Source organism: Branchiostoma floridae, chromosome 14 (genome assembly GCF_000003815.2).
Source record: "Branchiostoma floridae strain S238N-H82 chromosome 14, Bfl_VNyyK, whole genome shotgun sequence".
Lineage (NCBI taxonomy): Eukaryota > Metazoa > Chordata > Leptocardii > Amphioxiformes > Branchiostomatidae > Branchiostoma > Branchiostoma floridae.
In genome coordinates, this window is record NC_049992.1 from 8,167,614 (window position 1) to 8,181,681 (window position 14,068).

The 14,068-nt window shown below is 42.8% G+C and overlaps 1 protein-coding gene across 1 annotated transcript in view; it reads left to right on the forward strand.

The window, feature by feature from the left end:
- The window catches only part of LOC118430079 (vacuolar protein sorting-associated protein 13D-like), a 64,973-nt gene that overhangs the window by 41,352 nt on the left and 9,553 nt on the right, over positions 1-14,068 (forward strand). The window contains exons 46-64 of the mRNA XM_035840788.1: positions 97-214; positions 922-972; positions 1,447-1,605; positions 2,447-2,566; positions 2,989-3,253; positions 3,759-3,912; positions 4,394-4,598; positions 5,169-5,403; positions 5,929-6,117; positions 6,739-6,905; positions 7,428-7,701; positions 8,339-8,514; positions 8,988-9,092; positions 9,475-9,720; positions 10,028-10,130; positions 11,052-11,282; positions 11,943-12,017; positions 12,726-12,965; positions 13,504-13,773. Of these exons, the coding sequence (XP_035696681.1) occupies positions 97-214; positions 922-972; positions 1,447-1,605; positions 2,447-2,566; positions 2,989-3,253; positions 3,759-3,912; positions 4,394-4,598; positions 5,169-5,403; positions 5,929-6,117; positions 6,739-6,905; positions 7,428-7,701; positions 8,339-8,514; positions 8,988-9,092; positions 9,475-9,720; positions 10,028-10,130; positions 11,052-11,282; positions 11,943-12,017; positions 12,726-12,965; positions 13,504-13,773 (3,383 nt within the window). The remainder of the gene's footprint in view (positions 1-96; positions 215-921; positions 973-1,446; positions 1,606-2,446; positions 2,567-2,988; positions 3,254-3,758; positions 3,913-4,393; positions 4,599-5,168; positions 5,404-5,928; positions 6,118-6,738; positions 6,906-7,427; positions 7,702-8,338; positions 8,515-8,987; positions 9,093-9,474; positions 9,721-10,027; positions 10,131-11,051; positions 11,283-11,942; positions 12,018-12,725; positions 12,966-13,503; positions 13,774-14,068) is intronic.

Consider the following 14,068-nt stretch of genomic DNA (forward strand, 5'->3'; position numbering starts at 1 on the left):
AGTCTAGATTACCTTTTACAGTGGAAAATCTTGGTTGATTGCATTGTTATATAATAAGTGATTTAAATTGTCTATTTTGTATCTTTCCTTGCATAGACCTGATGTTTGTGCAGTACCTGGAGGGACTGGTGAAGGGTTCGCTGAACTGTGCCCTGACTGTGGACTACTACAACAGGGAACTGTCAGGATGGGAGCCACTGGTAGAGCCTTGGAAGTAAGTATAGCGTGTATGGATTATAACAATTGTACTGGACTTATGACAACTTATCTTAAATTAATGATTCTGCGAGAGCCACGCTGCATCAAATTTGACATTGATGAATATCGTGGAAGAGGTTCATCAGTCATGTATGAATACAGTTACTCCAATTTTCATCAATCAATGACTGTTTTGTAAAGGTAAGGTACATACATGTACCTCCCGAATTTTTTATGTTGCAAGAAGCCGGGGGTAGGGGGCAGATAATCCACGCAAGCCTGACCTAGTCTCATGTTCTCTCGCTAGATTGAGACTAGGTCATTCCCCGTGACAAAGATGTACTGTTAGACATTGAAAATTGGTAAGGTATATACCTTACCTTTACAAAACAGTCATTGATTGATGAAAATTGGAGTAACGACATTGATGAAGATTTGGGCGGACAAGGTGAAGAAAGTTTTGGTGTCACTTTATCATGGCCATTTTATATTTTTCATTTTCTTCATTGATCCAGCTGTATTAATGACTGTCATGGTATACAGGTTTGTATCTTGATGTTGACACAATCTCCCTTCCCTTAGTCCTTGTCTACTTGTCCCCACTTGCTTCTGGCTACAAGTACAAGACTGGTTTGGCAATGCCTGATGATAGAGCTTTTACTCCTGTATTTCTACTTTCTGTGTGTGTTGTCCCTTTACAATAATCCTAATTGTCATTTTCAGTTCCTGGTTCTTCTATTCCAATGAGTTTGGAAGCGATGAAGAGACAAAAAGGTCATTATTCCCCGCATTTTTCCCTTTGGAATGTTGCCTGTTTCTAACATCCTTTCACATTAGATAATTCAGTGTTCTTGGTGGTTAAGGTCAAATCATACAGTATATTTGGCTGGTTGTGTTTTGTGTTTGAATACCGATGGATGTTATTACAAATATCTGTCATAAATAAAAGTCTTAGGCTTTATCTTTTATACTGTATGCCCATATTTACTGTGGTTGCCAGTGCGGGTTTTCAAGTATATATGTGAGCAACACTGTATGGACCACATGATTGTATGATGTATTACCAGCATCTGCGTGTATTATGATCTACATGTACATGTACATGCACAATGTATAATGGAAAGGGGTGTGTACATGATTGCTGAGTCTACAATACATTGCTGATCTAGATGTACATGTACAAAATGTACTGCAGCAAAGGCAACTGATTTTCTTGATACAAACTCATGCGTGTGTTGTTCTCTGTAGATCACAGTTTGGTTTGACGCAGCAGCCAGAGTCGGATGTGCAGCCATCAGCCCTGCAGGTCCGCATCACTGCCGAGGACAGGCTCAACCTCAACATCACCAGCAGCTTCCTGGACCAGTACTCAAGCACACAGAAGAACTGGACTGAGGACTATCTCAAGTATGTCTTATGTTTTATATCTAAGTATGTATAGAACAGTACAGAAGCACACAGAAGAAGTGGACTAAGGTAGTAAGGACTATCTCAAGTAGGCCATGTTTTATATGTAAACCTTTTATGGACCTGTACCCAAGCACACAGAAGAACTGGACAGAGGACTATCTCAAGTATGTCTTATGTTTTATATCTAAGTAACGTTATGTATAGAACAGTACAGAAGCACACAGAAGAACTGGACTGAGGACTATCTCAAGTAGGCTATGTTTTGTATCTAAGTGATCCTTGTAGAGACCAGTACTCAAGCACACAGAAGAACTGGACTGAGGACTATCTCAACTAGGTTTGAAAAAACTGTAGGTTAAACTTGATGAAAATATTTCTGTCAAGTTGAATGTAATACATAGCTGCATGTCCGTGTGTACCGAGGCTGTACCGTGGAAAATATGCCCCTTGTGTATATCGCAAAGCCACTGGTCAGCCTTTGACCTCAACTTTCCATCTATCACCATGGCAACCCATGCAAAAATATTTTGCTGTACCCACTAATCATACAGAGACTCATGAAACTGTCATTTGAAAACCATATTTTATCCAAAGAAAGTGGCAACCTTGAGGCCTGCCCTGATAGTACTGTCGGTTGCATTGCCTCGAGTCCTAACACACAGGACAGCGCCCTCTCACCCCAACCCTTATTGTGACCGTGGGCAGACAGTGTCAGTTTTCTTTACACACATAGTACATTTTCTTTATACACATAGTACATTGTAACTTACTGATAACTTGTACATGCACATTGTACAATGTATGTCTCCAGTCTTACCATTGTGCCAACTCCCCACAGTGGACAAACAGTATCAGGTGCAGCCCCTGTCAGGAGACGATCACCATTTGTGCCATACATGCTGAGGAACCACACCGGCTGCCGGCTAGCCTTCGCTACACAGACTACCTCATCTTCAAGGTGAGCATCTTAACCTGAGAAAGCGTTAGCACATATTATCATATAGCCATAGGACGTTAACCAATCAGACGACCCCATTTCATGTTGATTATGACGCCATAACACATGGAAAATTATTAACAGCCGTGCATTGAATAGTTTCATTAACACGCATGTGAATTAATGACTTTTGAAAGCTTGAACCAATTAGAAGGATTGACACACAAGACAGAGCAAAGAGGAAAGATCAGACACAGACACACATGTATTACAAAAGTAGAGGTATGCAAAAAAGGGTTAATATTTCGTGAAAGAATCTGAATGTGCAATGTTACTTCTTAGAAAAAAAAAGGGATGGTTATTACTGTAAATTAAGTGGAATTTCATGTATTAGTTTTAACTGTTACAGAATAAAACATAGCTAAACATTACTGTATTTTTAGAGCGGAGACCCTGAGCTCTCACGGGAGACAATCCAGTGACAAGGACAGCCTTCTGAGTGACTGGCACCAGGTCATGCCGGGGGAGGACGTACCATTCGAGTTTGAGGGGAGGGGCAAGCTGCGCCACAGGCACACACACGAGCTGCGGGTGCACCAGCTGCTGGTGCAGGTGGAAGGGTGGCACCAGGTGTCACCTGTGTCTGTGGACAGGGTCGGCGTGTACTTCAGGGATGCACAGCCACTCAGGGCAAAGGCAGAGACTATAGTGAGTAAACTGATGTAAATTGTTTTTGTGTCTGGTTCACTTTGTATATTGGTTATTTGTTTGGTTGGTTGTGGACAGGGTTGAAGTGTACTTCAGGGATGCACAGCCGCTCAGGGCAAAGGCAGAGACTATAGTGAGTAAACTGACTGTGACATACTTTGCTGTCACTTTGTAGATCTTTTTTTTTTCATAAGAAAGCTAGTCAGGAATGGACTTTTTTGTTACTTTCATCTTGTCTAGTGAACAATCAGGAAATTTGGTGAGTGTGTTGATGAAAGAGTGGAAAATTCCACCCTCTAGTCACATTTCCACACCTGGGCTCAGCTGGGCAGCTTTCAGAAATGAAAAGTATGATATAAAAGACAAAAAAAAGCACACAGAATGCCGAAAAAATAGTACTACCAGTAGTCATCAGGATGATTTATATTTCATTGTGCATCCTAGCCAGATGTTGCAACTAAACTATATAGTTCTTTTAGAATACATCTTTGCTTTGTCCCCCCAGTTCCATGACCTGCCCCCCGCCAGGATAGTGTTTGCAGTGACGATGGTGGAGGGCAGTGCACAGAAGGTGGTGACTGTCCGGTCAGCACTGGTCATCAAGAGCATGCTGGAGGTGCCGACTGAACTCAAACTGGACAATCCTTCAGTACCTGATGGTATGGAATATGGAGAAAAATTCTTGTTGAACACAACATTTTGAACTAAAAAGGCAACATGTAGCCTGTTATATTTGCTGCAGGTAGCAATGTAGCTTTCTACTGGTTAGCAATAGATGTAGTCCCCTTTATTTTGTTACATTTTAGACATCAAATTTCTTTCTCATTGTCAGATTCTAAAACCAAAATTTTAGCACTCTATAGGTAGCAATGACAGTCCATCAGAGAGGACAATTTTTTGAAAATACATAAGTGGCTATGCATTATTTGCCTGTCCTTTGCATTTGCATTGTCCTGCATTTAAGGAGAACCATATCTTGCTTGTACTTCATATATAAATACATAAGAAGAGTAATTAGGGGTATGCTTCATGTACAGTTAGTTGAAAAAAATGTATGTTTGTGTGGCATGCTCGTTTTGTGGTTATACATGTACTGTTCAAATTGAAAGTAGAGTTATTAATAAACGTTCTATACTCCAGGTCCTATCCAGTTGCCAGTCCTGGAGCCCAACTCCTCCATCTCCATCCCACTGCCCCTGGTGTCATGGCGGCTGTACGCCCGGCCTCGCGACTGGGGCGTGCAGTTCTGCAGGAAGCCGCTAGAGTGGATGAAGGTGCTGAAGGGTGGGGAGAGGCTGGACAGCATGAGAGAGTGCTCGGCAGGAGATGAGGGAGGAACGTATAGGTGAGACTTCCAGGTTTTAAATGTTTAACTCACTCACCTCACTTCACCTATCCCATGATCTCTGAATAGGTCGTTGGGATACGATGACTGTTCCATCCACTATACTCCTCCACCTATCTCTGTCCTCCGCAGCTGTAGTGTTAAACTAGCAACTAAAAGTCAGGACAATAGCATGTCCAGAATATAAGAAACAAAGACCAAAATTTCCACTTCAGTACCAAGGAAAGCCCCCAGGAGTCCCTAAACTTAAAAGTTTCATTGATAGGGCAAAACCTAAAAAAAAACAAATTTGATGGTAATCCATCCATTGCTACTTGACTTATTTTGTAAAATTCCAAACAAAGATAGCCATGCTACCAAATACACAATGTAAGAAATGATTTCATAATTGTACACTATTGTTTGAAATGATTTCATATTGTAACTGTGCCCTTTTACAGCTTTCTTTAAAGGAAATTATGGATGTCTTCTTGGACCATGTCTTTTCTTACTACTTGTTTATTTCAAGTACTTTTGAGGTAAAAAAAAAAAACAGTAATGTTGATTTATTGGCTTCTCTGTACCTGTCAGGTTCTGTGTGTCAGTAAGGAGAGAGCACTTCCCCCCAGATGTAGCCGGTCTCTTACAAACAGGACCCGGCGCATCGCAGAGGAACGTGGACATCGTTCGACGACCGGGTCACGTGATCCGGTTGCTGCCGCCAGTGGTTTTGACCAACCTGTTGCCTGTTGAGCTGTCGTTTTACCTGAAGGGTACTGACATCCGCGGCACTGTCAAGGCTGGCAAGAGTTCCGCACTGTATAATGTGAGTTAAAAACTGTCTCCAGAATACAAAAGCCTATCTTTTGAATACATACATTTACAACAAAAGCCTCTGATGCCAAAAGATGTTTGCAATGTTTATTACACTACCACTAGCTACTCCCCTACTTGAAAAAGCATCATGCTTCTCCTCAATTGAGGATGTCTGCTTTTCTTTTTTTTTCACTGTGCATTATTGTACAAGATAACAAACATCTTATTGACATGCCCATTTGGGCACTTTCTATTACTGACTATCCTCAAAAAGAATGAGAAATGGACAAGAAATGGAAAAATTGACTTTCATATATCTTTTGCAGAATTTTACTAGAAAGCTTCATTTTGTTATTCCCCATTCTAAACAAAGCTTTTGTTTGAAGTTTGATGTACAAGATATGTCATTGAATTTCATTTTTAAGTAGCATTTAAAGTTGGTGTGTTGAGTATAGAAGGACATTTATGCTTTAAAAGGAAGTTTAGCATAGTGTTGCATAACCACATATTTTAAATTTATAATTCACTTTTAAAGGTGGATACAACCCAGACCCTGGAACTAGGCGTTTTGCTAGAGAGTTTCACAGAATGCAGGGAACTGGTCATCCCCCTGGCCGGAATGTCCACCATTGACCACAAGGTCAAGCTGCGGCTGCACGACACACGGAACCGACCCCTGCACCTCTACGTCAGGCTCAAGGCCAACCCAGGGGGAACACTAAGGGTGGGTGAACTTTGAACCTGAGTGTTGGATGTGATAACTGTTTGTGTACCACCTGTTCCAAAACTGTACTTGGGCTACATGTATTTCCTTGGACTAAGCCTTTAAGTTGGTTAGTTCTTGTCAAATGGCTGAGTGACTAGGCTAGTAGAGGTCAAAAGGTCATAGGTCTGAACCGTCTGATTTCTGGTATGTTTTGTCCTTGGGAAAGGCACTTCACGTGATTTACCTCACTCCACCCAGGTGTAAAATGGGTACCCAACTTTGGCTGGGGAGGTAAAAGGCAGTGGAAGGAAAGGGATGAGTTCTGCCTTCCAATGCTATGCCCCTAAGACGAAATTGATTAACAACCTAAGACCTGTCATCATCATCATCTTCAGTCCCATAGCCAAAGCTAGGTACTAGTACTCATTCTCACCTGAGTGAAAGTCATGTAAAGTGCCTTTCCCAAGGGCACAAACATCAGTGACATGGCAGGATTAGAACCCAAGACATCCTGTGCCAAACACGCTGCGGATTACGCCACATGATCCCAAGACCTGTACAGCCTCAAAACAGGATATTTGACTTTTATTTTCCTTTATTTAGTGTTGGATACTGATAGATTATTCCCGACATGTACAGATCCTGATCTCAGCTCCATACTGGCTCATCAACAAGACAGGCCTGCCGCTCATCTTCAAGCAGGAGGGGATGCGGGGGGAGGCCGCCGGGCAGTTCGACGAACATGAGCTCGCCCGCAGCCTGGCTCCTCTGCTGTTCTCCTACACAGACAAGGAGAACCCAGACATGTGAGTGGCGAGCCATCTGTTATCATGTTATAATTGCATACAAACATGCCGCTTAAACCTAGATTTTGTGCCTTAACTTTGGTCTTCGTGTCTCTATAGATCATTGTGCAGTTATTGTTACAGTAAACTGTTACTGTAGTGAATATGTTTATGAAGTCAATTTCTACAACTGGATTAGGAACTATCAAAACATGATTTACATAATATTATGTAGCATTTGCATAATATCTTTACCAGTTAGTGACTTTGACATGTCAAAATTTTTTTCCCAGTTTTCAGTGTACTAGTTTTGATTTGTTCTGCCAGTTAATTCTAGTAATGCTGAAGAAGAGCTATATGTTAATAGATGTCAATCAAAGCACCCGGAAGTAATCTCTGATTCTGAATCTGATACCAGATGAGTTTTCTCCATGTTTCTCGTTTTTTTTAGAAATTCCTTTGGTGTGATGCCTGTCTTTATCTTTGTCTAGTGGTCTATTTGTCAGCAAAATTCTGGATGTAATATGACCCTTGCTTTCCCAGGTGCACGATGCGGCTGGGAACAGCTGTCCACACGGACGGCATGTCGAGCTGGTGCCAGCGGCTCTCCCTGGAGGGCGGAACCGGCGTGCGCCAGCTGTACGTGGTGCGGCACGGCGGCCACCCCTCCATCGTCTACAACATCGGCATCGACATCCGCCGCGGGAGGGGGCGCTATCACGCCACGCGCATCGTGACTTTTGCCCCACGTTACATCCTGGATAATAGGACGGAGCACAAGCTGGCCTTCGCACAGAGACATCTGGCAAGAGGAATGGTATTGTATTTCTGCAGTTTCATTGTTTCGTTCAATTTTCATGGTTATACTTTCTAAAAAGTGTGTTCTCTCACCATAACTTAGTTGCTTTGCAACACCAACAAAAGATTTAAAGTTTGGATTTGCAAATAGTCAATTACAGAATCGTTACATGTAAGGCTAGTTCACCTTCATTCGCTGGGTAACCTATATCCGTTGTATTTTAAAAAAACAGGGTAAGTCGACGGACGGTGGTTTCAAAAATTGCATTTTTTTCAAACTACTGTAGTTTGAAACCTCCGTCCGTTCACGTGATATATCCATAAATACCAAGTTTTAGATACAAAGATATAGGTTACCCCGCGGATAAAGGTGAAGTAGTGTTAAATAATCAAAAGACATGCACACTTGATGGACGGGTGCATTACTATGAAGCATATCTTTTGGTAGAAAAATCTTTTGTTTGATGAAGGTTAGACATCCTGGGAATAACAAAATACAAAAGTTACTCAAGAAACTGGATAAGTTTTGAAAATGGTTATATTTCAGACAGCAGATTTTCAGACAGCATCTGCTGTCTTTCTTCATTCTGTCGGACTGATGAACTCTTTTTACATGTAATTTCTGATCCATGATCTTTACCTGTACCATTCTGCAGCGCACATCCAACCCGGATGGCTACCTGTCCGCCCTGCCCAAGGCTAACGTGCTGTTCCACTGGCCGCGGGTGGACCTGGACATGTTACTGTGTGTGCGCATCATGGAAGTGCCTGACTGCTGCTGGTCTGGGGGATTCAGTATCGAGAGGATTGGGTCCTTCCACATCAACATGAGGTGAGGAAGAGATTTTTCTTAAGACTTGTGATATTTCTTCTTTATCTAACAAAAGGATAGCCTGACGTGTGTACCATCCGGAAAGTGGTTCTGTCATTTATTATACACAAATACAGTCCTTTCTCTACTGTTCTGTCTGGGAACATTGACCACATTAACGTTCGGAATCATCCAAGTTTTACACATGAGCAAATTAAGGAATGGGTTCAAGTGCTCGTTCCAACACCTGAAAAGCTCTCCATGCACTTCCAGGTTGGCCTTTTGTCATCAAATGAGTGTTCTCGAACCAGTTCCTTATATTTGCTCATTAGCTGATTACCACCAAGCGGTTTGAATTTACAGTTATCCAGACGGGTAGCAGAAGCAAACATACATGTAGGAGCAAACTGCTACCTGGATTAGTACCCAGGCTAACAAAAGGAGCCTTAAACAAATGTTCGGGATTTGAAAGTGCTATTTATGCTTTTTTGCAGGGGAAACAACTGTCGCTGCATCTTCCTACATGCAGAGATTGTGCAGCATGGAGCAACGTTCTGTGTCGTCTTCACAGACCCCACTGGACTGCCTCCACCTTATAGGTGTGTTACTGCACCTTGTATACTACTCAATATATACTATAAATTCATATTGCGGTTTGTAATTTGACCAGTTGGGAAAAATGGAAGTAGCTCATGACATTTTACTTTGGCATTGAGAACTTTATTTTCTAGCTGGGCTGAGAGTGATGAAATAATTGCGATGATGAAATGTTAGTGTTTGAATAGTGAACGCTTCTTTTTAATACGAAAGGTCTAAAAAGAATGATTTTTTAACCAGGTTTTGCTTGCAAAAAAATTCGTACCTATTGAAAACACAAGCTTCATTTTTCTATGTGTCTCCCACAAGATAGACAAGATGCACCTGGCAAAAGATATGGATTTCATGAAAACACTACTTGACTTTTCTATATTACTCTCACAGGATAGACAACCATGCAGAGGTGCCCATAGTGTTCTGGCAGAAAGACTCCGTGGACGACAGTTTAAGAACGGAGATGAAGCCACACACCTCCATGGCGTACGCTCGTGACGAGCTGATGTTACCGTCCGTCCTGGTGTGCCAGGTAAAGGGAGGCTCCTACGCTTACTACAACATGAACAGGTTTGGGGACGGAGACCAGCTCTGCTACGAGAACTTCATCTACATCGCCTTCACAGAGACTTTCAGGTGAGAAGGGTTTGGTTCCATATCTAGACTTATCAAATTAAATCTCATAAGATACATTCTTGTACATTCAAGTTTTCGGGAGTCCATCTCGATCTGACACTACACATGTCAATATTTTTAACAATTAGGCTTGCATGAACGATGAACTTCCAACTTCCATTAAATGATAATGAATACAAGATATCAGAAAAAAATGTATGTCACTCAAGTTTTTTGTTGCTCCCAGATTCCAGTTCCTCACTCCCTTTCTGCTTTTTTGAGGCATAGTGATTTTGAGAGTTGTTTTCTTGTTCACTAAATGTCCCAGGTCCCAGCAAGATGCAGACCAGTGGGCGGATAAGGCATCAATGGCTAGCAGGGAGCTAGTGTTGGACGTCCCCAGCGGGACTGTTGTGGTGCTCAGGAAAAAGGTACATTAGGTGTAGTCAACCTGCTTCTGTAACATTTCAGGATCACTCTCTCACTCCATTTGGGACCGCATAGCACAGTGGCAGTGTGTTCGGCTCGGGACCGATAGGTCTCGGGTTCAAATCCGGCTGCCGTGCTGCCGATCTTGTGCCCTTGGGAAAGGCATTTTACACGACTTTCCTCACTTTACTCAGGTGAAAATGAGTACTTAGCTTCGGCTAGGGCCGTCCCTCGGATAGGACGTAAAATGGAGAATTTCCACACGTGCGGTGTGCGATGTTGCAAAATCCTTCCATCTAGAATTGGTGATTCTCTACAGATCACCCGGACTCCAGGAAGAATAGTGACATATAAGTGACTAATGGACATCTGTACCAAACCAAACCAAACCAAACTCACTTTTCAGTTCACTGTCTGTTTTTCCTTATCAAAGGCATGCTTCCAATACAAAATCTAATGGAGGTTGAATGGCTGCTCAGGAGCTACATTGTATTTCTGTCTGGTAGGTTAACGTTGGCACATGGCTTAGTACATTAAGTATATCAAATACAGTGTATGTAAATGTACAGTCATGTACATGTATGTTATGGACATGTGCTTGTGTGTTATGCCAGGCAACTGCTATTTGTTTCTTTTCGCCATTTGTATTCCTCTAACCTTTGCATCGATGAAGGTTAGACATCCAGGTAATAAGATTCGCAAAATAGAAATTACACACGACAAGCAACTGAATATGATTTTTGAAATGGCAGTATCCACCTCCTTTCGTCAGTGACACTAAAGAGATCTCGTTGGAGAGCAGGTTTATATCCTAACAATGAATTGATATGCAAAAGAGATACACTTTGTTATCATGGTTATTTGTGTTCTCTTTAATATGCTTTTTCTCATCTTCCCTTTTTTTTTTTTTGTTTCCAACCCAGGAACCTGGAAAGCGTTCCCAGCTGTGGCGTATGACGAGTGCTGGTCTCCTCCGACATGAGGGCTCGTCCCCGCCGCGCCACCCCGGCTCCAGCACCGCGCCCAGCAAGGCCATGGATGGATTGGTCCTCGATATCACGGACATCGCAGCCAACCCGCTCAAGTTCATCACGCTGTGTCTGCGGAAACCGGACCAGCGAAGGAAGGCGACACAGACCTGGAACTTTACAGAGGTGGGTGGATGGAAAAACAATTTAAAAACGTGATTGCTCACCCAACCCCTACACCACATCACAAAAATTGACGGCAGTCAAATTTGCGATGTCATGAATTTGAGATCACTGCTAAAACCACGAAAATAGTCAACACAAAAGTTTCAAGATTGTTTTTACTGTAACACTAATTTTGTGATAGTTTACAAAAGAGTGGGCTGATCATGAAAGATTATAGATCAATTTCTGGACATGGGAGAGAAATTGCACCCGCAGAATTTCAAAGGATGTAGCGGAATAAAAAACAGTGCAACAGAGCAACTTTTAACCCTATCATGTCCTTTTTGGTCCATGTGAACCCAAGAGACTCATTTTTGCCCTTTGCTTTTGATAAAACAGCTGGATAGAAAGTGTGCTCTCTTACCTAGCCTGGATACCAGACCCTCACTCTAAGCTATAGCCCTTTCTTGCTAAACTTTGGCCCTTTCGCCCGGGAAGGTCACAATCTCTATTGGCACCCGGTTTCTGTATCTACCCACTGTGGGAGAGATAATCAGGGCCCGCGTGCTGTGTTTGACAGCATGGCAACTTGTTTCCCAGGCCAAAGAGATTAGCGACTATATCACGGCGGTCTGGTAACCAGGCTAACCCTGCGTGTTTTCCCTTCTGTGCATGCGGCAGGACGGTCGGCTGTGCTGTCTGCACACGGGACTCTGTGTCCAGGCCAAGTTCCCAGGCTTGGGCACGGCCTTCAAGGTCAACATTAATCTTAGGGCACATTTGGTCATTTTAGTACTTTAGAAGGAGATGAAATAAAAAAAGGAACAAGCATGAACTTATATGAAAAAAAGACTGAGGAGTTTAAAAACAGAGATTGCCTTCAATTATGAAATGACTTGTTTTATGCAGCTGTGCGTTATTCGTCCAGTAATTATAAGTTACGTTGATGCTGCTGATTTGTTTTTCACTTAAAGTTAATGTTGTTTAAGAACTGTCTGTCGAAATCATGCAGCAACAACATACAAGGGAGAGTACAAAATATACTGAGAGGAACTGAGTACATTTACACGAATATGATTGTACACAATCGTCATATACACAAAAAAATTAATGTGTATCTGGGAAAAAGACTTTGCCTGCCCCCGAAAACTAAGCCCAAAGCTTTTATTCAAAGGCAATTCAAACTCTACAACTTGATAAAACAGACGTTTTGAGTGACATCCATCACTCTTCTTCGGTGTTACTAGAATGAACTGCCAGAATGTCCGGGAGTAAATCACTTGAAATGTCTGGAAGGAAATCCGGTTAATTCTTATCCAGTACTGTTATAGAAATTGAATTGCCTTTAGATGTAATTGTTTACCTGAATGTCTAACCTTTAGAAACACAAGCTAGAAATGAGACCAGTACAAAATGTCACCTTTAGAAAGTCTGTATGATCAGCTTCCTTATCTCACTCTCCAGGATGGCCGTCTGTGCTGCCTGCTGGGAGGCCTGTGTGTCCAGGCTAAGGACGGGATGGTGGGGCTGCGGCACAGCGCTGCGGCCGTGCTGGGGCCTGTGGGCATCACCCAGCCTGGCTACATCCCGCCGGGACAGCGCGTCACCAGGCAGAAGGTCCAGCCGGGGTCTGGGGTCTTGGCCTGTAGGATAGTGTCAGATGGACCAACCAGAGTTCTGCAGATCACAGACATCAATCAAAAGGTGCAGCAACTATGTCTAAAGTAATCGTGGAGTCAAATATATGTTTGGGTGTTTGGCTCAAATCCCAGAGGTCCTGGGTTTGGTGTACATGTCCCCTGATATTCTCCGACCTTGTACCCTTGGGAAAGGCACTTAACACAGATTTCCTCACTTCACTCAGATGAAAAGAAGTGATAATCTTCAATTTGGGACCTATCTCACATAGGACATTAAATTGGGGACAGCCACACCTTGAGCAGAACACCACAATTATCGAAAAGTGTAGGGCTGTCCCATTGTGAATGGATCAATTTAATCTGTCCGGATATGTAGCTTGTACTCTTCAGAACAACTTGGTGTGTTGCACCATAAGGCGGTTTACCGGGTAGGCAACAAAGTTAGAGCATGAACTTGTGGGACAGCAGATAATGAGACAAAATTGGAGCCTAGAGTCCTGCATTGTTTTAACTATAATGAGGAATTGTACTAGAAAACTTGTTGATATTGTGAGGACATCTCAGAGGGTTTTTGACCTTTTTCTCCTATCTGTCCCCGTCAGAGATTACAGCAGTCGACAGTAGAAGACTGGGTCGTGGTTCAGGACCAGACAAAAGCACAGCCCCTTGCAACCTCTGCCCCCCAACCTCTGCCCTCTGACCCCTCCAGCCGTGACCTTGAGCTGGAGGTCATGCTGAAGGGTGGGGTGGGGATCTCGCTGGTAAACCGGACTCCCGAGGAGCTGGCCTTCGTCAGTCTGTGTGGCATCTCGGTGAGCTACTCCGCCACTGCCTCCAGAGAGAGCCTCATAGCCACTGTCAACAAGATACAGGTTGGTTTGTATGTTTTGTTTTTCGTGTGTTTGCATGTTTACTTGCTTGCTATATTCCCACATGCTATATGTAGACCATTAGCCCAGAGTTGCTAGAGTTCAAAAGTCTTGGAATTTAGTAGCTTCATCAACCTTTGCTCAGACATTCTAGGTCATACATGTAGGGTCAATGGAAATCAAAGAGGCTACTAATTCATGGGGAGATATTGTTTTAGGTTTGTGAGTTTTTTCCTAGGACATCTCTGCTTTACCTACAGTGACTGTTTTTTCTGGCATGTTACAGGTTGACAACCAG